We start from the raw sequence: 24595 nt of genomic DNA, 5'->3' as shown, positions 1-24595 counted from the left end.
AAGGTATTGCAAAATACAAGGAATGAAGCTCAAAAACGTTTAAAGTTGCCACCCCGCAGGCTTCCTAAAGTTAGCCAATCAGAAAATAATATTATCATTTGATGGACAGGCAGCTTGTGCGGGAAGTACCTCTTGCCCAGTGTCAGATTTGATAGGTTCCCGCCTCTTTGACCATGAACAAGATAAAGTGGATACAGAAAATTGATGGATGGGTAATTCCATTGATCCTTGAAATTAATTAGATGCAACCTTAGACCTTTTTGTCATTGAGTATTTGTGAGATCTATCACTATTCAAATTATTCCTATCTACCCCTCCACTATTTGAACGGCAAACCTCACCCTCCCTCTGTAAAAAGACCCAAGGCAGCCTGGACTGCCGGTCCACTGAGGCATACATAACACTGATCATCAGTTTCTTAAGTTATTTTGGAGCATAAGAGGAAAACTCTGTGCCTAATTTCTAAATATGGAAGTCTTGGAACATATTGTGTCTTCTCTTTCACTAGATTAACATTTTTTTGAGACACTTTGATTGATGATGTGCCGTCATCAGCTCAAGTTACTAATCTTCACCTCTCCTCCCTCATCTCTCATCTGCTGTGCTGGTTGTCTGTTTTACTCAACTCTGCTTAGAGTGTGTGTGTATTTTAACCCGTGACATTTGCTGAATTGTGGTGAAGCCATAACCATGACTGAAGCTGCTCAGTAAAGTGAGTGGAACCACATATTTTACATGAAAGACACAAAGAAAAGAAAGAAAGCAGCAGAACAACAGTAGTCTGTCACAGTTAGCTGGAATCTAATAAGAACATACAGAAAATTAGCCTTTAGCTCGACTACTAAAGCACACTGTAAACACTCATCAGGTCTGTCAGGTGTGCTGTACCCCACAAGTCGATGTTTTAGACCTTTAGGTTTGTTATGTACGACATTCTAGCTGGTAAAACTAGCAGAAATATAACACCGACTAGTTCTGCCCATGATCTGTCTTTATATAAAAGTACCATATAAAAGTGTCAGGTTCATGTTCACCACTGTGCAGCATAACAACAGCCTGTAAACATCTGGAGAGACCAGTTGTTGGATCTTTGGGAGAGGAATGTTGTCCCATCCTTGTCTGATATATAATTTTAGCTGCTCAATCATTCTGGGTGTTCTTGTATTGTAAATATTTTTAGTTGGTGAAAGACCTGGACTGCAGGCAGCTCAGCCCAACGCCTGGACTCTTAGATGACAAAGCCATGCTGTTGTAATAGATGCAGTATGTGGTTTAGCATTGTCTTGCTGATATATGCAAGGCCTTCTCTGAAAAGTATCTGGATGGTAACATATGTTGCTCTAAAATGTGTATATAACTTTGAGTACTGATTGGGCCTTTCCAGATGTGCAAGTTGTCAGTTTGAAGGCACTAATGGACACTCATACCATCAGAGATGCAGGCTTTTGAACTGAGCGCTGATAACAAGATGGTTGGCGCCTCTCCTCTTTAGTCTTTCTGTAGTTATTCTGACATATTTCTTCTTCTTTGCATGATAAAGCTTAAACCTGCATTTGTGGATGGCATGGTGAACTGTGATTTCTGGAAGTGTGCCTGAGCTCATGCAGGGATTTCCATGACAGAATCATGTCTGTTTTTGAGGCAAAGCTGCCTGAGGGCCTGAAGGTCACGAGCATCCAATATTGATTTTCAGCTGTGTCTCTCGCGCAAAGAGACGTCTCCAGATTCTCTGAATCTTTTCATTATGTTAAGTACTGCACATTATGGAGAATTCAATGTCTGTGCAAGTTTACACCCAGTAACATTGTTATGAAATTTTTACACAATTTGTAGATGGAATTATTTTGGAGACCGCTGAACCACCACCCATCTTTATTCTGGTAGACTTTACCTCTTTAAGGTGCTCTTTTTTAAAATAGCCAATTACGTTACTGACCTGTTTCCAATTAACGTGATTAGTTGTAACGTGTTCCTCTAGTTTCTCTGTAATACTGTTACAATGTCGCTAGTGAAAGGTTATGGAGGACCCAAATGCAGGAATCAGCAGCTGATAAATGATTGATGAAAGTCTTTATTCAAAAGAAAAAGAAAGCGCAGCTGAGCCGGGCAACCATGAACCAAGCTTGGAAAGCAAAATGATAGAACAACCAGACAGGGAGATAACCAGATGTGAGAGGAACTGACCTACAGAGAACTGAAGACAACTACTGTATGAGCAACTGAAACAGAATAAAGTAGAATTTAAACAAGATCAGGACTGAGAAAATAACTAAAAACTAAACAGAAAACACAATGAATACAAGCTCAAGACCACGTGAACAAAAAATACCAACAGTTTAAACACGTGAAGCTAAACTGGGGAAAGAAACCAAAACAGAATCTAAATTCTGACAAACGAGAAAACATAGTCTCTCAAAAGGGACTAGAAACAAAGTGCACAAGGAATAAATAAATGCACTAATAAGCAAACACCTCACAGAAACAAAAAGCAAAGCTAAGATCTTTCCAGCCTCTTGTTGTCACTGTTCCAAAGACTAATAGAGCCGATAAATTCTAAGAAATAGCATCATTCACACCAGTCGCCCTGTTTGCACGTGACTTGGTTATTATTATGTTTCACTTTTTTCATCTGAGTACCTGAGTCCTCCCACCCCCCAAAAACATGCATGTTAGGTCAACTGGTGTCTCTAAAATTGTCCCTAGGTGTGTGTGGTTGTTTGTCTCCGTGTGGCCCTGTGATGGACTGGCGACCTGTCCAGGGTGTACCCCGCCTCTCGCCCGATGACCGCTGGGATAGGCTCCAGTGACCCGACAGTTGGATTAAGCAGGTATAGAAGATGGATGGAAATCTTTTTAAAAAATGAAAGATTTGATTAATGAGGAAAGGGGCAAAAAAGTTGAGATTAATCTGTATGTATATACAGTTCCAGGAGAACTTTTTATCCCTTGTGTCTGAAGAGGCTTCCAATTTACATTCAGGGAGCACATGCAGGCTTCTCCTCTGCTGACTATTGTACGGAGTTTGTCTCATTTGTCCTTCAGTCCCTTCAGAATAAAAAAGATAATAAGACTGCAGACTTTCCGACTTCTTCAGATCTCAGTGGTGATGCATAGAATAGTTGTTTCAGCTCAGTTATTTGGAACAAACAGGAGGACTGTATTTAATGTTTGCCTTTGATACAACAGGGCAGACAATATGCTAAAAAATGGTAGCGACATCATCAAGATTCCTTTCTAAGCTCACATCTTGGAATTATTCTTTTATGTCAGACGGTATTTGAAAAGTTTGCTTATCCATCAACCATTTGTAATCCAATACACTTAAAAAACAGAAATTTCACGATAACCTTGCTTGACTCACACCTCCCTCTCAAAGGCCAGCCTGCGTTATGTAAGCATCTTTCACATTGGGTGCCCTCTTGTGCATCTCTTCAGATCTGTGTCTAACTATGAGACAGATGTTGGGCAAAGGTGAAAGTTGGACAGAAAAGATGACCTTACCTCTGTCCACTACAATCAAATTCTTATCGCCTTTTGTAAACATGACCTTGACTCTTTTCTTTACATTGATGAGGTCCTTCTTTCATCTCTACCCCTGCAGACTTTTCTCAGTCTATCATTTTCCATGCATCGCACCCCAGCTACTATTTACCGTTCTTTTTGTAGGTCGCTTGGTGTCATGCTATGGTTGGCGAGTGACATGAACGAGTTTGTGGTCATCCCTGGCGTTGGAGGGCTGATTTTGCCCTCTGTCCGTAGCATTGTTGTCCCCAATGTCAGGAGGTTGACCTTGTTGTTATGAGATGTTGTCTTTGAAATTTTAATGAGGCAACCCAACACTTACTGCATCCCTCTGCCAGTAAAGCTGAAAATGAAACCTTCTTTTCTCTCACACAGAGCTTTTTAACTCTAACGGCATAGTCATGATTTTTTATGGGATTCCAACTGCTTTTGGAGCTGGGGCTCACACTGATTAGTATTTTCCTTATTAAAATAAAGGAAATATGCTATTTCTTCTTCTTCTTTTGACCTCTCCATTTATCAGGGGTTGCCACCATGAGTCGGATCTCGCATCATTGATTTGGCACATTTTACCCCCATCATTTATCCGGGCTTGGGACTGGTACTAGAAATTCACTGGCCTGTGCTCCCCAATGGCTCGGCACTCACACTCACACCTTGGGGACAAGTTAGAGTCACCAATTAACCTAACATGCATGTTTTTGGGGGGTGGTAGGAAGCCGGAGTACCTGTATAGAACCCACACATACACGGGGAGAACATGCAAACTCCACGCAGAAAGGCCCCAGCTGGGAATTGAACCTGGAACCCTCTGCTGTGAGGCGACGGTGCTAACCACCATGCAGCCTAAAGGATTATTATTATTATTATTAGTAACTAAAAATCAGATTCTATTTTCAATGTAATCAATGATATTTTACATTTAAATCTGCTTGGCTTATAATGACAAGTAGAAAGAAAGTCTAAGTATACTTTTGTACTTAAGCCTTTGATTAAGGAAGGTGTAATGAAGTATTCTTGCCTTACTTAAATGCAAAATTGAAATACTTGGCTTGTGGATGTGCTCCTTTTTTATGCGTTGCTTAAAGCTTTCATGTTAACGAGTCATTCTTGTGTTAGTATAAATCTGAGTTGATATAATCTTATCGAAGGAGTAAAGGGTCATTTACTGTACATTTAATGTACATTTGGTTCATTAATATTTGTAATTCTTTAGTTTTGTGACCGAATTGATTCATACAGGCCGCAGTAAAAAGACATTACAAACGTAATCATTTGAGACCAAGAGTTATCTCTGATGTAAAAATCACAGCATGAGTCAAAAGCCACCAACATCAGGCCAACCAGTACAAAAGCATCCTGCCTTGTATGCCTGTTTTGCTAAGTACTCCGTGACTCCACCGATTGATGCTCAACAATGAGAACAGACACATAGGAATAACATGAAACTTGGCATGTTATTACTCCATGTCATGTGGTGTTATTGCACGAGGCTAAACTGAGGTGAGCTGTTTGTGTGAAACTGGTGTGAAACAGAACAGAGCAGCCTGAGGTCAGTCTTGTCGAAGTGAAACAACCAGAATATATACTGGTGTGTGTGTGTGATTAAATGATAAATCTCACAGATGGAGGTAAAAGGAGATATGATATCATTTAGAGGAGATGTGATATGACCGATTCTCTTTCAGTCCTGTTTATGTGCTTGTTGCAGCAGTTAATAGACATGGAATCTCGAGGATTAAGTGTGTTTTCTCATAGGTTGTTCCATTGTGTTTATAGCCAAAGTAAACCGTGATATTATACTGATGCAAGTGAAGTGAATAACACATTCATGATGTCACAAGGTTAATTATGTCCTTGTGTTAGCAAAGATAAGCATATATTACAGGGTGCTAATCTTGGTGAAGATACTGAAAACACGAAGGTTGTGTTTCTGCCTGTTGCGGTCCTGATGAGTTAAAGGTGCAAGACTTGACTACAAATAGTAGTCATAATACTAATGAAACCTACATGTACTTAGAGATAAACAGAGTATGAGGCAAACTGTATGACCAGTTCCTGTAAATACGTCACAGAATGCTTCTGCAGAATATAAAACTTAGTTGTTTGTTAAACATTTTCAGGCTTCCCTTTTCAAGGTTTGAACATCCTGTTTGTTTTGACTTTTAAAAAAAATCTATCTTTAGATAATTTAAGTTCCAAACATTTGTAACAGTGTAATTTTTTTTTGTATGTTAGCCAGTTAGCTTAGCAAGTAGGCAGGAAGGGGTGCAAACAGCTGATTTGTCTGTGCAAAGGCAACAAAAGACTGCGTGCTCCTTTAAAGTATCTAAATACACTTTTCTGTGTACTTAGTACACTTTTCTGTGTACTTAGATACCACGCCTCTGCAGTGCCTTAAATGTTCCCGTCTCTTGAGTAAAGACTGCATTTGGATTCTCCCTCAGGCGTGGACTGTGACCTTCGAAATACAAATTTTGTGCAATCTTTAGCTTTCATTCATGTCTTTCTGCTGTTTATTGAATTACTCCTTGTTAGATGTGTGTCAGATCATGGTTCGTTGCTTTTCCTTATGACCTTCCATTTTACTCACAGTGCTCCCTGTATCCTGACGGTGACGTGTGCAGTGTCGCTGATGTTTGTCAGCTCACTAACACGATGGAGCATGTCCTTGATCACGTCACCTTGTCTGCTCCATTATTGACCTGACTCTGTCACATGTTGTAACATATTATATAGTTTTTCCTGCATACGCTGCCATTAAAAACTACTCCATGTGAGCCTGAAATATTCTTAGAACTTCATCGACATCCAGCTGACACAGCAGCTGTCATCTAGATTGAAAGGCTGCGGGTTTCTCAGAGTAACATAGAATCATTGTTGAAGAAGTCACACCTCAAAACTTGGCACATTACCCTAACAGTACGACATTTATGGTCCTATGTGATTTGGCAAGTATAGCAGGCCACAGTTTGGCTATATTATGAAGCAACTTATCTAGGGTATAACTGACATCTTATCCAGTGTTAGCTGGAATTACACTATTCATGCTAAGAATAGTATGAATACTGAGCCCATGTGGCTATATTGATTACGGTGCCTTAAAAGTTTCTGATGAACTGCTGCCTGAGGGCTCGAAGGTCATCCAGCTGTGGTTTCTAGGCCTTTATGCACTTCGCCAGATTCCTATAATATCCATTTTTGCATCATATTATACCTTGTAGATGTTGAAAATCTCACAGTTCTTGCTGATGATTGTCTCACACAATCATTTGTGACACAATCACAAATGATTGTGACACAATGACCCGTCACCAATTAATCTGCTGGTTGTAGACTCTTCCAGAGCATTGTACTGTGATATTAATTTGTCAATGTTTGGTGATGGAGACGAAGAAGGACCGAGATGCAGACACGGGACAGGAGCCAGAAGGAAACTTAAAGGGTTTATTGTAATAAAAATCACAGCTAACACTGGAAAAAACATGAAACTAAAACACTAAAACACACAACAATCACATAAGGGAGAAATAACAAAAACTATACTGTACAAAACTCGGCAGCTGAATCATAGAGATGACGAAAATCATGAGCATTTAGACGGTGAGAATCTGACAATGACTGAAAAGAACTGGGAGACTAAATACTGTGGGGAGAGTGATTAGAGATTGAGTGCAGCTGATGAGGATTAACACGGGTGAAAGGAGTGGAGCTGATGACTGGCAGGAGGGAACTGAGGAAATAGCAAGGCTAAACTAATAGTTAAACTAATAGTTATACTAATTGTTTGTCTTATTTCCTCATTTTCCTGACTTTTTTTAATGTGCTGCTGGCATCAAGTTTTACATTTGTTTAGATGTTGTCATTACAATGAGGTTGATTAGTGAAAATCATGCATTTGGATTTGTGTCTGTTAATTTATGCTTAAAATGGAATAAACAGGGTACAGATTGAAGTTTTGCCACATTTTTTGTTAAAACCTCCCAACCAAGTTGGAAATTACCTTTGTATTTCAAAGTCGTCTGTAGTTCGCAGCTGTTGTTGAATCAGGGGGTATTTTAAGCAGAAACTTAGAGCTCAAACAGAAGCCTTTGGATGCATTGGAGTGAATAAGTGGGATTTTATCCATGATTTTAGGTTTAAGATTAGTTTGTCTCTATATTATAAATCTTAATTTCACAACTGAAGGGATTTGTTGTTTGATATGAGGTGTTTCTTGAATTCTTCTTGAACAAAAGTTTTTTTTAAAAAGTGCCTCTTCAAAACAACTGATATCTGACAGTGAATTGACCAAATTGAGGCGTTTGGATTTGAAGCACACAAAATATTTGTGAAAACTCAGAGGAAACAACGGTTTTTGGCAAAGACTGAGATTAAGTTAAAGTGGATATTTGAATTCTTAGACATGAGAAATTGACAAAAAAAAACGCATAAAGTCATGAAAGGTTAGATTGGACTTTGCATGAAAAGTAAGTCACTGTGCAGGAACAGAATTTCTCTTGATATTTTTTAAGTGAGAGCTGCCGGGGGTTAATTCTCTCAGAGGAGTTGGCAGCATTAGTGCTGGATATGTCCTTTTAAACCTAATCAAACCTGCATCTGCACTGGCTGAACCTTTCTGTCTCTCCATCTCTCTCTGTTTACTCTTGACTTTAAAATTATATTGCAGTGTTTATGAATATTTAGACGCATCTGAATGCAATATTCATGCTGGCAGAAAAGGGTCTGATTGTGCAGGTTTGAATGTCAGTTCAGCTACTGCAGCTCTCGGCAAGGAAAAATTTCATAGATTCAGTTGTCATCTCGGGAGATCCATCAATAGATAAGTTGATCTGTCATGTGTCTCTCTGGCTGTCAGATGCATGGTTCACTTCCACGTCAGCTTTACCTCACAGACTGTTGCATTATCCTGATTTAAGTAGGAGCAGGGAGCAGAAAAACAAGGTAAAGCAGTGGGGATCGACTTAGGCAGGAGCATTACTTGTTGTGCAGCTCACCTCACAGGCCAGTTACATGAAATATGAAGACGATGTATGAATAAACTCTCCTGACCCTTTACAAACCTACCACTTAGTACTTAATACCTTTGCTAACTTAGAGTTTTGATACTGTAGTTTGTAAAGTTTCTTTCTTGCATAACACTAATTTATCTAACTCATTAGACATATCTATGTTTGTTGTTTCTTCGCTCCTGTGGGAAAACTGAAGTTAAAATACAAAAATAACATTATTACCTTTTATAACTGAACTGCCTAAATTTTCAGTGTATGCCTTTCGCTTTATAGTCAATAAAATATTGATTTCTTCTTTTTGGATCAGGTCATTTTGATGAAATTTTCTTTAACGTTCGAACAACCGCTCAAATGAAAATAATAATAATAATAAGGTGAACTACTTCTAATGTGTTGCCATGAGATCACGTTGAAAATATGGGTCCTGAAACTACAGTCTCTGGTAGCACAGACACCTCGCATTGAATTAGCTGGTAAAAGAAGCTAATGTTGTGTTTGCTACTTAACTACTAAAATTGAAACTAGTGAGCAAAGTCGTCCTGAACATGTTTGGGAGTTTGGGGGATTTTTACACTGTGTATAAAAGTGTATAAAACTGTGTGTTTCTTTGCACAAAGCAGCAGTCTTACTCTGCATCAACAATAAATCTGCATGCTGCACACTCACCTGCTAGCTCAAGTAAGGCAGTGGAGGCACCACGAAAAACGGATGACTGGTTTGTTTTCCAGCCGTCAGAGTGCAGAAATAAAGCATTTTTTTGTCTCTCAGGTCCGCAGAATGAGTTCAGTGGTGACCCGCCGACGAGAGCAGCGGGTGCTGGCGATGGTCATCACCATGGTGGTGTGCTACCTGGTCTGCTGGCTGCCCTATGGAGTCGCAGCCCTGCTCGCCACCTTTGGCCCCCATGACCTGCTGACCCCGGAGGCGAGCATCACGCCATCTCTGCTGGCCAAATTCTCCACTGTTGTCAACCCTTTGATATACATATTCATGAACAAACAGGTGAGTTTTCTCTCTGATGTATCCCCCTAATTCTTTGCTAATTCTCTGCTGCATAATTTAAATAACTTTTGTTCAGATTCAGGTGCTCAAGATGTCTCTAAATTCAAACTTTGCACAGTTAAACCAAAAGTAAATGCTTTCTTTCCATGTATGTCATCATCTCTGTGACAGAGGCCTTATTTACACTTCAGCCAAGTCAGTTGTTGCATATGAATAAGCACAATATAAATGAAGAGATAAGTTTCCCTGTGCAGTAAGCCGATGGGAGGTTGAGGGGGATCATTTGGAGGAGTTTAACATCCAAATGAGGGAACACTGTGGTGCATAGAGCAGATACAATTATTGAATGCTGAGTAAGAAAATGAGCAAACTCTGCAGGACTGACTGGATGATTGAACAGAAGCTCCATTAACACGACTAACTGGGACATGTCCAGGGTCCAGAGCTGCTCTCAGGCACTGTGTTGCACTTCTTTAAGGACTTTACCTGTTTTCATGAAAAGAGCAGCTGCTGCATTTTCAAATCTGATTTCAATGTCATTTCCCAACAAGAAACCCAACTTTTAAATCATAGTACTACACTTAAAGGACATTTCACTTGTTTTTTCAACACATGGCCTAAGTTGGTTAGGCTTTCAGTTATTCTGATAGAGTATTCTCACAAGTCGGATTTCCATTCATGAGCAAAGCAAATCTAAAGTGATCTTTTCAAAAGTTGCACATAATCAATGTGAAGCAGACACGTTTCCGTTGAATTGAGTAAACTAGGCTGTGAAGGGTCACCAGAGGGTGACGGTATAGTCTATGGCACTTGTGGGTGTAATTCAGTAAAGGAAGTAGTTGTACTAACTGGAAACAAATGTCAAGGAGGAAAAGAAAAAGGGAAATGGAGAGAGCTTTTCTTCAGGAATTACATTGATTTCTGGGAATATCTGGGATATGATATCACATGGGAGAAGACGCTAATCAGTCATGTGAGGTATTGGTTTTTTTTGTCTCGAACCAGAAGCAGCTGGTGAGTCATGTCATTGTTAATCAATGAGTTAATCAGATGTGATTCACAGTCTTTTTTTACTCATCTTAATGCACATCAACAATTCCTTGAAATGGGTAAAAACCACCTTAAATTTGCTAATAAAAGTTTATTTTCTTTGTTTCCATCTATCTTTTTCATTTATATATTTTAATAGAAACAAAGAAACAGCAATTGCCGGCACTTAAATTATAGATGAACCCTGATGGTAGCATTAGAAATTTTAAAGAGAGCTGTTGAAACTATATGCAGCCACCATCATTCTTATTAAAGTTGGGCTGTGTGAGAATAAAAACTACTTCATTGTACCCCCTGTGTTTCCAAACACCATCCCAGAACTTTCCATTGCTTCCGGTTGGCTTTGCAAACAAGCTACGGCGTATATTAGCAAAATAAACAGTTTCTTTTCTTTTGTGATTTTCGGGGATGCCTGTTTCTGTTTCGGTGCACAGCTCCCCCAAACACCAGTCTGACTCTCTCTGTTGACAAGTGCATCACCCCCTTTTTTTTCCTCAGCTGTTCAGTGTTCTCCTTTGATTCTTCCCACAAGCATTCAAACAACCATATCTTTGAACATGTGTGATGTGGTGGCTGCAGAATTGTGACTCAGTAGCAGGTTGAAATGAGCAAAGTAGCAAAATATGCTTCAAGGCTTATGAATCAAACTTTCATCTGTGTTCTCTGTTTGTTAAGCAAAGCGCAGAGTACATCACAGAGCTACTACTGATTTACACCCGAGCTTACTGTTCAGTGCCTCCGCGTGTTGAAATGAACACTGCCAGCAGCAGAATAGATCAGCTAATTACCCTTAATTCCATAAATTACTTGTTCAGAAGCCGGAATTAAACTTTCACGTTGTCAGGTTATTATGCCTAATGGAAGCTGGGCTTTCTACTGAGCAAAAATCATCTGAACAATCACAGTTCAGCAAAAATGAAGCACTTCTGAAGTTTTTACAGTCATTTGATTTATACTTATAGCATACTACAATGTAGCTGAGAGCAGATATATAAAATGTTAATGTGTTCATTAACTACTGCTTTCCTCCTGTGAACATCTATAATTTGTAGAAACAGATAATGAAGACCACATCATACCACTCACTTGTTTGCTTTAGAATCATCAGTGAGCCCAAGTTAAAGAAATACTCAACAAATGACTAAAAAAGTTGAATATCACTCATCTGTTTTGTGTCTAACAGCAGATTGGGTGTAATTACAAGACAACCAGGCCACTAATTAAACTTTTATGTGATTTATACCCACTGGAGGAGTGAGCAGACTGCACTTTCTGTCTGCCTTTATTTACACCTTCAGACAGAGTACACATAAACTAGCCCACCCCCCACACTCCCACATGGCTGCCATACATATCACTGACATTCAAGGACGCAGCACAGAACAAAAAAAAAGAATGATAAGAGGAAGTAATCTGGTTTCCATCACTACTGCTCCTAATTGACAGCAGAGCCAATTTCAAGGTGCTTTGTGCAGCATTTCACAATCAATAAATCATTAAAGAAGTCATTAGTAGATTAATATAATGACTCTGGACAAGTATGAGCAGCACAGTTTCACACTGTGTTGCAGGTTTTGATACCGAGGATCTTTTTTCGTCCCTATAACGTGAAAGCAAAATATTTCAGTTCTATTTTTTTACGTGTTGTCTCAATAAATCAGTTGAATCAGATAGACCGTAAATAACCTTATGAAGGGAAAACCAAACACATTTTGACTGTAGTTTGTTTTTGTGTATGTGGACGTGATTACACATGGGAGTGAATTTTCACGGCAGTTTATGGAAGAGGTGTTTTCTAGTTTCGAAAGGGGAAACGTTAACATAGGATAGCAGAAAGGCTTCGATGCTAGAGTTTTTTTAAATGATTTTAAATGATTGCGCAATTCTTCAAATGTGTTCGTGTTGAGTTAGAATATTCTAATATTTACACATCTTTGATAAGGCACCTAATTTGGCTGACTGTGGCCGATTGTAACACGTTTATATGGGGGACTTTCCCTCCCTCACTCGAGTGGCGGGTTAGCTAGCAGGCAAGTCTGCAGATTTGTTGTCAGCTGCTTTGTACAAAGTAAACAAAAAGCCTTTGTTTGTTACAGTGTAAAATCAGGTTATTTGGTTTTGGAATTTTCCAGTTTTTGTAACAGCGTTGCAAACAGTAACTTCGTTCACTGAGATATTATCAGGGCACTTTACGTCCAGACGATAATAAAGCGCCCTCTGCTGGATCACAAGTGAAATACACCTGTTAGTCACTGCAAACATTAACTTCATTCATTGAGATATTATCAATTTACGTCAAGACGATACTAAAGCGCCCACTGCTGGATCACAAGTGAAATACACCTGTCTGTACATTTTTTTTAGTTCGAACAGGATACCGATGTCTGAGGTTTCTCTACTGCAAACATTGAATTAAAAGGTGGAGCCTACATGGGTCTGTGTCTGATCAAGCACCCTCAGCACTTTAGCTTGAACTTTTGAGGTTTCTGAGGTTTGCCATGTTTAAAAGTCACAGGCTTGAAAGAAATCCACCTTAAGAGACTATTTGAGGTTTCTTGCATAAATAGTAAGCTATTTGTTTAATCTTTTACAATTTAGTTAGATTAATTGTTTAAAACAAAGGCAGAAAGATTCCACATATTAAAGAAACCATGAAGGTGGAGTGTCTTTCTTTGCTGTGGAGATAATTGATTAAACTAAATAAAAAAAACAACAACAATTTCTTCAATATTCTTTTAGAAAAGTCTACAATATAACCAACTTTGCTTAATTTACTTCTAGAAGCAATGTCACATAATTTCGTGAAATAGTCATCAGACAACTGTTGCATCATATTTAGCTGGTGAAAAACCCATTTGGAGGTCTTCGGAGTTGGTTGGTGGAGCGACACACACGACTATCAAGCCGAGAAACTTTTAAATGTCATTTTTGTGTTCACTCGCTGTTTCATTGCTGTTTTCCACTTTACAATATATTGAAGGTAAGGTATGAAGAAGTACTCGGGTAGGATTGAGAAAGCTTTATGGCCTGCTTTCAAACAAACAAATAATATCAAAATATTATTTTCCTGGACTTCTAACTGATTGTTGCCCTGAACACACGGACCAGACAACCTAAACGTTATTTAGACCAGAGTTAAATTTTCTTTCTTTTTGGCACTAGAGAGACCATCAGTGATCTAGTGTGTGATGACTGGTGTTGATTTAGATTATACTGACGAGTCAAACACATGCATGTATGAGTAATGAATAAAATGTAGATAAATGAGGACAGATAGCTAAAGGAATAAGCAAGTGTTTCTATAAAGTCCTCAAGATTTGCCTGACAGAAAATCCATATTATTAACAGTCATTTGTCTCACACAACAACATAAAATCATGACTTTGCTTCCTTAAGAGCTGCTAAAACATCAGAAAATGATCTGCTTCCTTTTTTCAGTTGAATTAAATTGAGCTTTCTCGATGTTTTGCTGATGCTGTGTAAAGTGTTTGTGGTATTTTGTGATGGGAGGACGGGTTTCCTCAGAAACACTGCACTGCACTGTGGAGCAAAACAGAACTGGAGCTCTTTAATTCAGACATCACAGTGGAAGAAGAAGAAAAACAGAGAATTTAAGGAAAGAGAGCCTGATGAGGATGGAGGGAGAAAGAAGAAGAGATGCTTGAATGAAAGCGGAAAGAGGAAAGATGCTGGAGGCAAAGGCATCAGGATGGAAAGAGAGGATGGAAATGAGAGTCTGAGGCTAGAGGTGAAGAAGGAGAGAAAGAACTGCAGAAAAAACTGGAAATGAATGCAAGACATTAAGATAAAAGACAGGTGGGGAAGCGAAAGGTCACCATCAGGAGACATGAAGGATGAAACTTCTTTTAATCTCCTAAAGGTAACATAGCTTTGATTTTGATTAGCATGTGATGTTACAATCAGGGAGCGACACCCCCCCACACACACACACTCTTTAATCTACCTTTGTCTTTTTTTTTTATCTGCCTCTACCTCCATCTGTCACTCAGGTTTTCAGGTCGTCACTTTCAAGCTTGTGAGACATTTAACTCTCTTTGATGACTGACTTGTTGCAGCAGTGGAAAAGGGAAGATTGAACTGCTAACTGGACTTGCAGATGAACGCACAGGAGGCTGCGCTGTGTGGCGCTTTCAGTCTTCAGTTCCTCCCAGCCCATAATTATAGCAGCAGTGTGTTGAGGCGAGTTGAAGACTTCAAGCGCTGCGCAGATTCACACCCTGGACCTCAGCTGTCATCGAACAACTGACACCTTCTGGTTTGGCACGCTTGAGGTGCCATCACTGACGTACAGATTTCCAGTTCATCATGTTAGCTATTTTGCATGGACTTTTATAAAGAATGTTGCTTTGGGTTGTAAACAAGGTTCTGAAATTAAACACACACCTACAGAAGTGGATGCGTTGGTCAAGCTGGTCAGCTGTGAATAAATGGGAACATTCTGCAAGCATCGCCTCGCAAACAGTTTATAATTATATTTTAATATTTGAACGCTGATGTATTGTTGTAAATCAAAAACAAAGTCTTAACTTAAAGGGGACATATTCTGGAATGCACCTTCAGTCATCAGACATGTAAATCTATTTGGTTATGCCAACTTTTAGCCACTGAGTGGCAAAGAGACAGATGCCTGCATGGCCGCTAACTGTTTGACCATCTGGAAAGCACAGAGAAGTGCCTAAAATGGTAAAGATCTATTGCACAATCGACTGTGGAACAGATTCCGGAATGAGTGCTTAAATGGCTTCCAGCCTCTCAGGGACAGGCTCTGTTTTGCAGTGAATACTTTGTGTCCACTGTGTTTCTGAGTAAAAGTTCTTATTGCACAATATCATGACAAACCATAGACGTAATAAGCTTTTATATCGTATAAAGTTTTTCCATTTGATGAAAAATCATGCAACGACGCGCCGGGTGGTCTGCATTTTGGATTCTTGGAGTGGCGCCAAAAGTGGATTTGCACTGTTTGCGGCGCGTTGGGGCGCTGCAATGGAGGGGCGCTAAAGCGATGGGGAAAACAATTTTGAGTAGGCATTTTTGTTATTTAACAGCTTTTGTGCATGTGTAAATGGTATGATAAATAACAGAGGCATGTTGCTGATTAGGCGCCCCCGCCTCCTTTCACACCCCCTCGCCACACAAACTAGTCGCGCTCCAGAGCGTGCGCGAGTGTTTTCATTTGAATCATCTGATGACGGGGTGCGAAATATGGAGAAACAGAAGAGAAAGCTCTCTGGGGCTTTTGAAGGTATGAAAGAAACGTTTTCAAAGTGGTTAAAAGACAATGTTTTTTTTTTTTGCAGTATGAGACCTTGTCATCACCAGCCCCATTTAAAACTGCAAATAATACATTTTGCATAGAATAAACAGTTAGGTCTTCATAGGCCATACTTGCATACCCCTCAGAAAGTAGGTAGTTGCACCCCTGGGGCTAAGCTGTCAACACACCATAATGCTGCGGCATGTGATCCGCCTCAAATATGGCTACTTACACTAACAGGATGCCCACATCTGACCGCACAGACCATCAGCTGAGGTTGAGTCCCAGTTGTTGTCGTGAGCTTTTAGATAACAAGTTGAAAAGAGCCTAAACCCACTCAACTATTCCTACGTCACTAGTGTAGGGACAGTAGCAAGTGACTTGTCCCATTTAACATAAATATAACCTAAATAAATAAAACAATTTATTTCATGTAATACAATTTAATGTTTCACCCACATGGATACATTAGCTTAAACTGACTAACTTCACTTAACTTGAGAAAAAAAACAAGACAGTAATGCTCTTCCACCTCTTTATATAATGCTTTATATCCCAACAAGAAGATGTGACTTTTAAGTGGCATTCTTAACTTTTTTCCTGTTTCTAAAGTCTATAAAGATTTTAATTTTGTCGTTAAACTGATTATCAGCAGCTGTGTCATTTTTTTAAGAATAAACCCTCTGAAAACCTAAACAAAGGAACGGGTTGACGGTGAGGTCGTGGGTTAGGTGAGCCGACGTGTGATGGAGGAATTACAAGGAACTGCCTGTTCTGTGGTTCAGTGTGTTCAACAACCTGTGTCAGTTCAGTGCACGGCTAAAAGAGAAACCAATGTCAACTTTCTGTGGCTGAATGGCAAAAAAAAGATATAAGATCCAGAGGTTAAAATAGCCTGTGGAGGATCTCTTTCAGCGTGGTGTTGTCACAGTAGGAAATAACGGTTGTTGTTGGAAACTGAGGATGGTTTTTTTTAAAAAGAAACATGTTTTTTATTTAAGTTTGTACCAGCTATAAAAAACAACTGTTTTTATTTGCACTGAAAGTCATGAATATTACGTTTTCATCTGTTTTGGAAACAAAAGGAGGGTTTCAGCTCACTAATCCAGGGGTGTTGCATAATGCATAATGTTCTGGTTCAAACTCATTTATCACAGTTTTTGTTTACCTTTACTGGCGTAAATAATGTTTTTGCTTACGATTAAATTACATATGTATGCTCAAAGGCTACAATAAGAATGAATTTTCTATTAGTTTGAAGGTTTTTCCTGTATTCAATAGATAATTCTACTTCTTACTTTCTTTTTTCAGATTTTCTGAACATGCTCGGGTAGAACTTCTCTTTCTCTTGTTTTTTTAACCATTCAGACCTTTGACTTCATTTGAAAAAGTCTTCTAATACCTGAGGGGTTCGTGAGGAAACCTTTTCTTTTCTCAGCCTCTATGGATACTAGAAACATGACCATTAGAGAAGAGAAACCATCCATCCATCATTTTTATTTTATATGTTTATCCGAGGTTGGGTCATGGAGGCAACACTCTTCCCAGTGACACTGTCAAGCTGCTTCTGGAGGACCCTGTGGTGTTTCTCGGCCAGAAGGGACATATAATCCCTCCGGTGTGTTCTGGGTCTTCCCCAGGGCCTCCTCACAGTTGGATATGCCCAAAATAAAACCTCCAAAGAGAGTTGACATTCTAATCAGATGCCTGAAACACCGAAGCTGACTCATTTCAATCCACACCCTGTCTCTACGACTGAGCCCAGCCAGGCACTGAAGGAAACTGATTTCAGCTGCTTTTATCTGGGATCTCATGTTTCCAGTCACTATCCAAACTTGTGACCATAGGTGAGGGTTGGAATAAAAATCTCTTTTCACAACAACAGACCAGCACAACACCCTTATTTGTGCTGACAAAGTCCCCAATCTGTGTCTTGTGAGCCGGATCCCAAGATACTTAATCTCCTCCTCTTGAAGCAGAAACTCCCTGACCTGGAGGGAGTGCTCCACCCTTTTCTAGTTAAGACTTTCATCCCGACCACTAAGTCAACAGAACCACATCATCCACAGAAAGCAGAGATTCACAAACCAGACGCCTTCCTGTCCGCGACAAAGCCTCGAGATCCAGGATCGGTCACAAGGGCAGCCCTGTTGGAGTGCAACATGTCTGAGTGATTGTCAAACCTTAAATTCAGTCAAACCATTACCCTGTAGCTAACTTTCCCAGCGAGGCTGAATAGTGTGATCCCCCATTAGTTGCCTTGAAAATGAGGCCTCTAAGGTAAAAACACATCTCTTGTATCAGGTGTGAGTGGGTTAAAATGAAACATGTGTGCATGTGCAGAAACAGTGACTGTTTTTAATTTAATCTTTAGAGATTTGAAGTAGTAAGAAGTTTGTATAATTGACTTGGATAACAATGTGCTGGAAAAATAACCTCCACTTGAAGATTTCTTAACACCTCCAGGGACTGTGGTCTGAAAAGGTCAGAATCTTAAAGCATCGCGTTTAGAATATATCATCCTCAGCTTTTCATAATCTCACCACGTGTGGCTTAATATTAAGGGACGAACACTGTCTCTGTGACCTCTGATACTCTGCAGGATTCCGTGGCTTCTTGGCACCATAAATGTCATGTGTGTTTTCCCATTAATCAATTTTTTTCCCCATCATGTCTCCTGAGGGTTTTTTATCAGCTGCTGTGGTGAAACTGCAAATGCTGACAGCTCTGCTCCTTCTCGTTTTATAGCTTCTTCTCTCTGTTTTATCAGAAGTTTTAGCTTTTTCTGAACTGGTTTTTGCTCCGTCATGCTGTTGCTTCCCTTTACATTTACAGGCTGCTGATTAGCTGCAAATTGTCAGGATGTGTTCTGAAAGAAGCAAAGTCACCAGGGTAATTTGTTTTATCTACACAATAAGAATCTTTTTCATCAAATGTAACAAAGTAACACAATATATGAATGTGGGTAATAGAGTGTAATTGAATTATTTTCCTATTGAGGCTCTCAGTGCGTCTTACGATTGAAGTTAGCAGACTGTCAAAGTTTCCAAAGACATACTGTAAAGCAATAAATCGTATGTTTTATCACAATATTATATGACTTATAAATATATATATAAATAATGCCTCTCGGATAAAGTTGCTTCATCTTTGTGAGATAAGGGGTTTATAATGAAGACAAAAACTAAGAAATCCTGTGTTTGAGATTTTAGATTCCTCCCCGTATTGACTTTTCTTCTCAAGTTGCTGCCCTGCAGTGTTTCCAACAGTGTTATCTCATACTTTGAGCTCCTTTCGGCTGCTTTTCCATCACCTGCTCAGCTGGATCTGGGTCAGTGATTGAGAAGGCCAGGTCCAATGATGCAATGCCTAGATGTGTGTTTTATCTCACTGTCCAGGTGACAATGGATGGCGTGCTGGTTACTGGAAGCATTACTTTGATTTCTAATTAAATATCCCACAGCATCACCAGCAAAGCCTTCCTCACACCCTCACTGCTCCTCTTCTAAGCTTCATGGTGGGAGCCACACCTGTAGATGCCATCTGCTCATACTCTCATGTCCATGCAGGCTCTCTTCATCTTCATCTTAGTTTTCTCCCTCTGCAGTGGATTCCTTGCATCCATTCAATCACTTACAAAGTTTCCTCCAAACAGCTGATGCTGAGCTGTGTCTGCAGCTCAAACTTAGGCAAGTGGACTCGAAGCTGTGCTACAATTAATTAACACTAATGATTGTCTGGAGGGTCTTTTAATTTCCCTGCCTCCTTGTCTCCTCCGTCCGTCCTGTGTCTGACCAGATATAAATCTCAGCAAACAGCTTGAGCAATGTCTCACCTCTTGTAATTCACCTGCCGCAGAGAGGATCTATGAGTGAAGATGCACAAGTGTAGTCTTCAGCATGTGGTCTGTTTAAAGAGGGTGTGACATATTAATCCCATCATTCATGCGACAGATGATGCAGCTGTCGATATTTTACTGATGTCTGTTTTAAATGATGGCTCTGAAGCAGTTCTGTTATGTTGTTGCATGCCTGCTGCAATGACTGCTTTCTCCTCATGACTCCTTGTGTCTTTAACTTGCATCACAAGTCAGAGGGACCTAGAGAAACCGAGAACACACAAACTGGGGAATGAGAAGAAGAGTTGGTCATTCAGCAGGGAAACTCAAACATATCATTTTCCAGACTGGCCGGGTTTTGGGGTTTGATCCTCTTTACACTTGGTGTTAACACCCTTGGATTATCAGAACAGAATAAAACATCTTGGATGCAACTTGGCCACATTCAGAGAGTGCAAATGTGTCCTGGTGCCTGTTGAAGGACCACCTTCTCACTTGACGTGCCTCTATTTCAGCAGCAAGGTTTCCCCTTAGATTTTTCTCTTCATGGTCCAGTTTCTGGATAAAATACTTCTTCAATGTTACACACACTGTCTGTACTACAGACAGAACGTCCTGCAACTCGTTTGAGTTAATGTCTGCAGTAATACTGAACAAAACAGGTGTGCTTGAGCATCAGGGCTTGTGTGAAATATTGCCACACATACAACCTTACCTTTATGAGTAATTTATTGACTCCTGCTCCATTATGCACAGCAACGTCTTGTATACAATGTACAGTTAGAGGCTGTCTTTGCAGTGGTCAAGAGCAAATTTTTTCTCTAATGCTGCCAACTTGAGGAGATATAGCTCGGGGGTTTTGCTGTCATCATTTGTTGCCTCTTTGGCATCAGTATGATGTATAAGAGCCTCTCAGCATGCAGGAGATTGCTGGTTTTAAACTCGTCCTGCACAGTTGTATCTACTACTTGTGTTCCTTACTTTTCTACTGTGGAGTCAACTATGAATTGTTGGGGTTAGTTGAATTTGTTCATTCAGTTGTCATAAAGGTTCACATGCAAAGTGAAAACCATTCCAGGTGACAACTTCATAAATGTGCCAAGAAAGCTCTCATCAAGGCAAACGGGGGCTTCTTTTAGGTATCTAAAACATGAAACATTGGGATTTGGCATCATCGATTGACTTAGTTTTACTGTTTTTTCAGGTTGAGCTAGTGCTGTATTAAATGCTTTTATTTTATTTTATAATTCATTAAAAACATTGCTTCCATATTGCGCTCTTATCACGCACATACCTTCCCTTTTCTTGTGCATGTGTGTGCCTGCAGACACTCCTCAGGGTGAAAACAGACTGCCAGCTTCATTTTGGAGTACAATAAAATCCTCCTTCAACCCCCCACCAGACATCCCTAAATGCAAACCACACAAATGTACATAAACCTGCACAGCAGTGTGCTGAGTTCAGTATCATTGGTGAATCTCTCAGAGAAGCAGGTTTGGAGTTGTATGTGAGGATTTGTTCTCTCGACAGTCTTAAAATCCCAATCTGTGCCTGTAATCCCTCCTGACGTCAGCCGATCCTCCTGTATCTTCACTCCCCTCCACTCCCCTCCATTTTCTTCACACTTTTCACCCCCGCTTCGCACTTCCTGCCTATTTGTTTCCTCCAGGGTTTTGCTTTCACACAAACACCTTCTTAAGTCCTTACAAACACAGCTCTCCAGTAGATTAATACACAGGAATTTGAGAAACTAGAAGAAGAGAAGAACTGATTCTGTAAAATGTATAATTTCTTCTGTGACAGACAAAAAGTGGTTAATATACGATTCATTGTCAGGCCACTGCTTAGTATCCCACTTCAAACTGTTCTAATTTTTGTTTCTTTCAAGGATGGGAACATGCTGGGGGAAGTGGGCACTGTGATGATGTAATAAGATACAATGGAGTGTGAGGTTTCATGCAGTACGCCTGTTGCATCTGTGGCACCCTGGAGAAATGTAGTTGACTTTAAGTATACATGTGGAACTATAGAGTATACTAAGTACACTACGTTTATCCAGGGGCTGCCTGCTTGGCTTCAAATACGGAGGAAAGAAGACAGAAAGACTTATTATTGCCACCGTTACAGTATGTTACTTGTATCTGTATTTGCCTTTAATTAGGGTTCTTTTCTGAAAGGGGTTGAACCATTATGTTGGTGCTGGTTTATTAATATTATTTCTGTTCTTATGCCAAATACCGTGAGCTGGAATGAGCCCGAAACATGAAGCGTGGCCAAACGACTGTGCAAATTGTCTAAATGTGGCACCATGGTGGCGCTGTAATTAAGGTTTAAAAATGCATTTTTCGTACAGTCATAAGTCAAACTGACTTGAAATTTAAAATGCTTTACAAAAAAAACCCTCTAATGTCTGCCATATTGGATTTTTGCTAACTACCCACTGAGCAGAAATAGTCCAGATCACATCCAGAGTCATGGACGTCTGGATGGCGTCTTCAGAGGAGCCAGAGTGAGAGATTTCAAGACGTCTATTCTGGCCATCTTTGAAAAGCCGTAATAAAAACAGAAGTATTGTCATCGTCATGAGAGCTTTTCTTCCCAATGCATTTCAGTTTGATTGTGGAGCTGGACAGCAGGGTGAGTGTGGCATACAAACTGACTTGCTGCAAATCCCCTGAGACTCCTCAGACACTTTTAGGGTTCCTGTACACATCGTGATAACCACTTTTTTTTCCAATATAATCACATAACTAACTCTTTAAAACTTGCAGCAAAAATGCAGCAAGCACTAGAAGGTCCACTCTGAGAAAATTAGGTATCAGGGAGAACAGCCACTATGTAATTACCCTCCAACTACACAGACCATATATGTGCTACACATATAAAATGTACTAGATACTTGCATAAAATGTGCACAGTGCAATGTGTATTAATGTCCAATCTGGCATACAAATGAAAAGTACTACAATCAGAACCACAAAGTATGTGCACACAGTGTTTTTTTAACACAGAGGTTGAACTTTTATCCGCAGCTCTCCGCAGCTCTCCCCACTCTCCCGGTGGCATGTTTGCTATGGTCAGCAGCTGCGCTGGTGATTTGGACCTCTGTTGCAGAGCAGTCCCATATCAAAACAGCAGCTTTAATGACTAAACAAAAAACATGCACATACACAGTGAAGAAGATCAAAACATGTTGGTGCTGAGATGTTTCATGCTTTTGAAATTAGGTCCTCTACCGGAGGCCTGGAACCATGAGGGTCTGCACAGTATTTTAGTCGTTCATAGGACTGAGCTCTTGGGATTGTCCTTGGACAGAGATCTCTGATGTTGTTGGATCTGTTGGAGCCACTCTCCCAGTTTGGGTCATGGCTGCAAGGGCTGATTCCCTCTGGCACCACCGTTGTCTTCACTTCCCACATCTTAGGCCTTGGTGTTGGACAACCTTCTTCTTAATGTAGCTTTCAAAGAAAGCAGAATTGCTATCGCTACTGCCTTCTCCTGTATTCTGTCAGATAATAATAATATGTGGTTGGTTAGCCATCATGAGTTTATTTAGTCTGGATCTGGAAGTCCAAGTCATTTTCCATCAACTTCAGAGGTAATCTCCCACTGTGACTGTTGGAGTTCCAACCCACCCTAAGTACAGATGTTCCTGCACACTGCTCCTGCAAGTTATTACCACACGACAAACAGTGATCTAATCCCCTCCTGTGTGTGTGTGTGTGTGCGTAGTTTTACAGGTGTTTTCGGGCTTTCTTCTGCTGCTCCACCCCCGAGCATGGCTCCACTTTAAAGACATTTTCACGGGCAACTAAGACGTTCCGCACACCTCGCCAGGAGAGAGACCTCCACGTGTCCGCCGCAGCCCCATCCACAGTCCTGCCCACGCCCAACTCCATCCACCGGTCCTCACAGGGGGCAAGTCACATGGTGCCGTCTTCAACGAATCAAGGCTGCGGCCGTTCTGAGGATCCTCCTGCTGTCGGCTGCAAACCTAAATTCATTCTGGTGGCTCACTACAAAGAATAACGGGAGAAACAACAAGAGCTTGATTTTCACTGATAAGAGATGGAACAAATGAACAGGGGAGCAGGTCTCCGATGAAGACAAATCCTCTTAAAAACAGTAAAGTGCAAAAGCAAAGTGAGCAGACAGAATCTTAAATACTTACTGGGACATTTTAATCCCAGAACAGGCTATCGCTGCTCTGCGAGGTCAGCAAACAAAAGACACAAGATATCTCATCCTGCTTACTCTGTACAAAGCAGAGGGAAGATACAAAGATTAGGGCTACCAATTGCTTCATGCTGACATTACACACATCTGCCATAAACACGTCTGTCATGCACAAGAGCACAAGCGTTGCGTTGAAGCTTACTTATTTCTGCCTGAAGTTTAGCAAAAAGGGCCTCGAGGGATTCATCTTAGATTTACATTCAACAAACTTTGTATTAGTTCGTCAGGGCAGCTACTTGTTCCATACAGCAGAACTTGATTTTAATTTCTTTGTGGGAAAAGGTCAGGGCTGTGGGGTCAGAATACGGCCCACACGGAGTGAGCGTGCGCATTTTAACAAAGCGATGACTCATGTTGGTGGCAGGCTCCGTTGCCCTCATAAACATCGTCTTTAAAATGTTTGACCCACCAACTTAGTTTGAGAGAAGATTTATTTTAATCCCAGTATTATTTAGTAGCTATTAGCACTTTCTCACAGTTCACTAAATTATTTATAATGCGCTATAATGTGGTTGTGGACATCCAAAAGTATTTTTTAAGCATTCATTAAAACAGAATGTTTTCCACGACTGCAAAGTAAGGCTGTGTTGTGTCATAAACCATGAATTTTATGTTTATATACTGCGACAGGAAGACCTAAAGGGACTTTTTGTTTTG

The 24595-nt window shown here is 40.2% G+C and overlaps 1 protein-coding gene across 1 annotated transcript in view; it reads left to right on the top strand.

Moving 5' to 3' along the window:
• tmtopsb (teleost multiple tissue opsin b) overlaps nucleotides 1-24220 on the top strand; it is a 41258-nt gene extending 17038 nt beyond the window's left edge. The window contains exons 3-4 of the mRNA XM_072378364.1: nucleotides 9303-9536; nucleotides 23435-24220. Coding sequence (XP_072234465.1) covers nucleotides 9303-9536; nucleotides 23435-23731 — 531 coding nt within the window. The 3' untranslated portion in view covers nucleotides 23732-24220. The remainder of the gene's footprint in view (nucleotides 1-9302; nucleotides 9537-23434) is intronic.
• The last annotated feature ends 375 nt before the right edge of the window (nucleotides 24221-24595 follow it).

The sequence above is a fragment of the Leuresthes tenuis genome, unplaced genomic scaffold, assembly GCF_036924035.1.
Source record: "Leuresthes tenuis unplaced genomic scaffold, fLeuTen1.0.hap1 SCAF_24, whole genome shotgun sequence".
Classification (NCBI taxonomy): Eukaryota; Metazoa; Chordata; class Actinopteri; order Atheriniformes; family Atherinopsidae; genus Leuresthes; species Leuresthes tenuis.
This window is presented reverse-complemented; position numbering and strand designations above follow the sequence as displayed.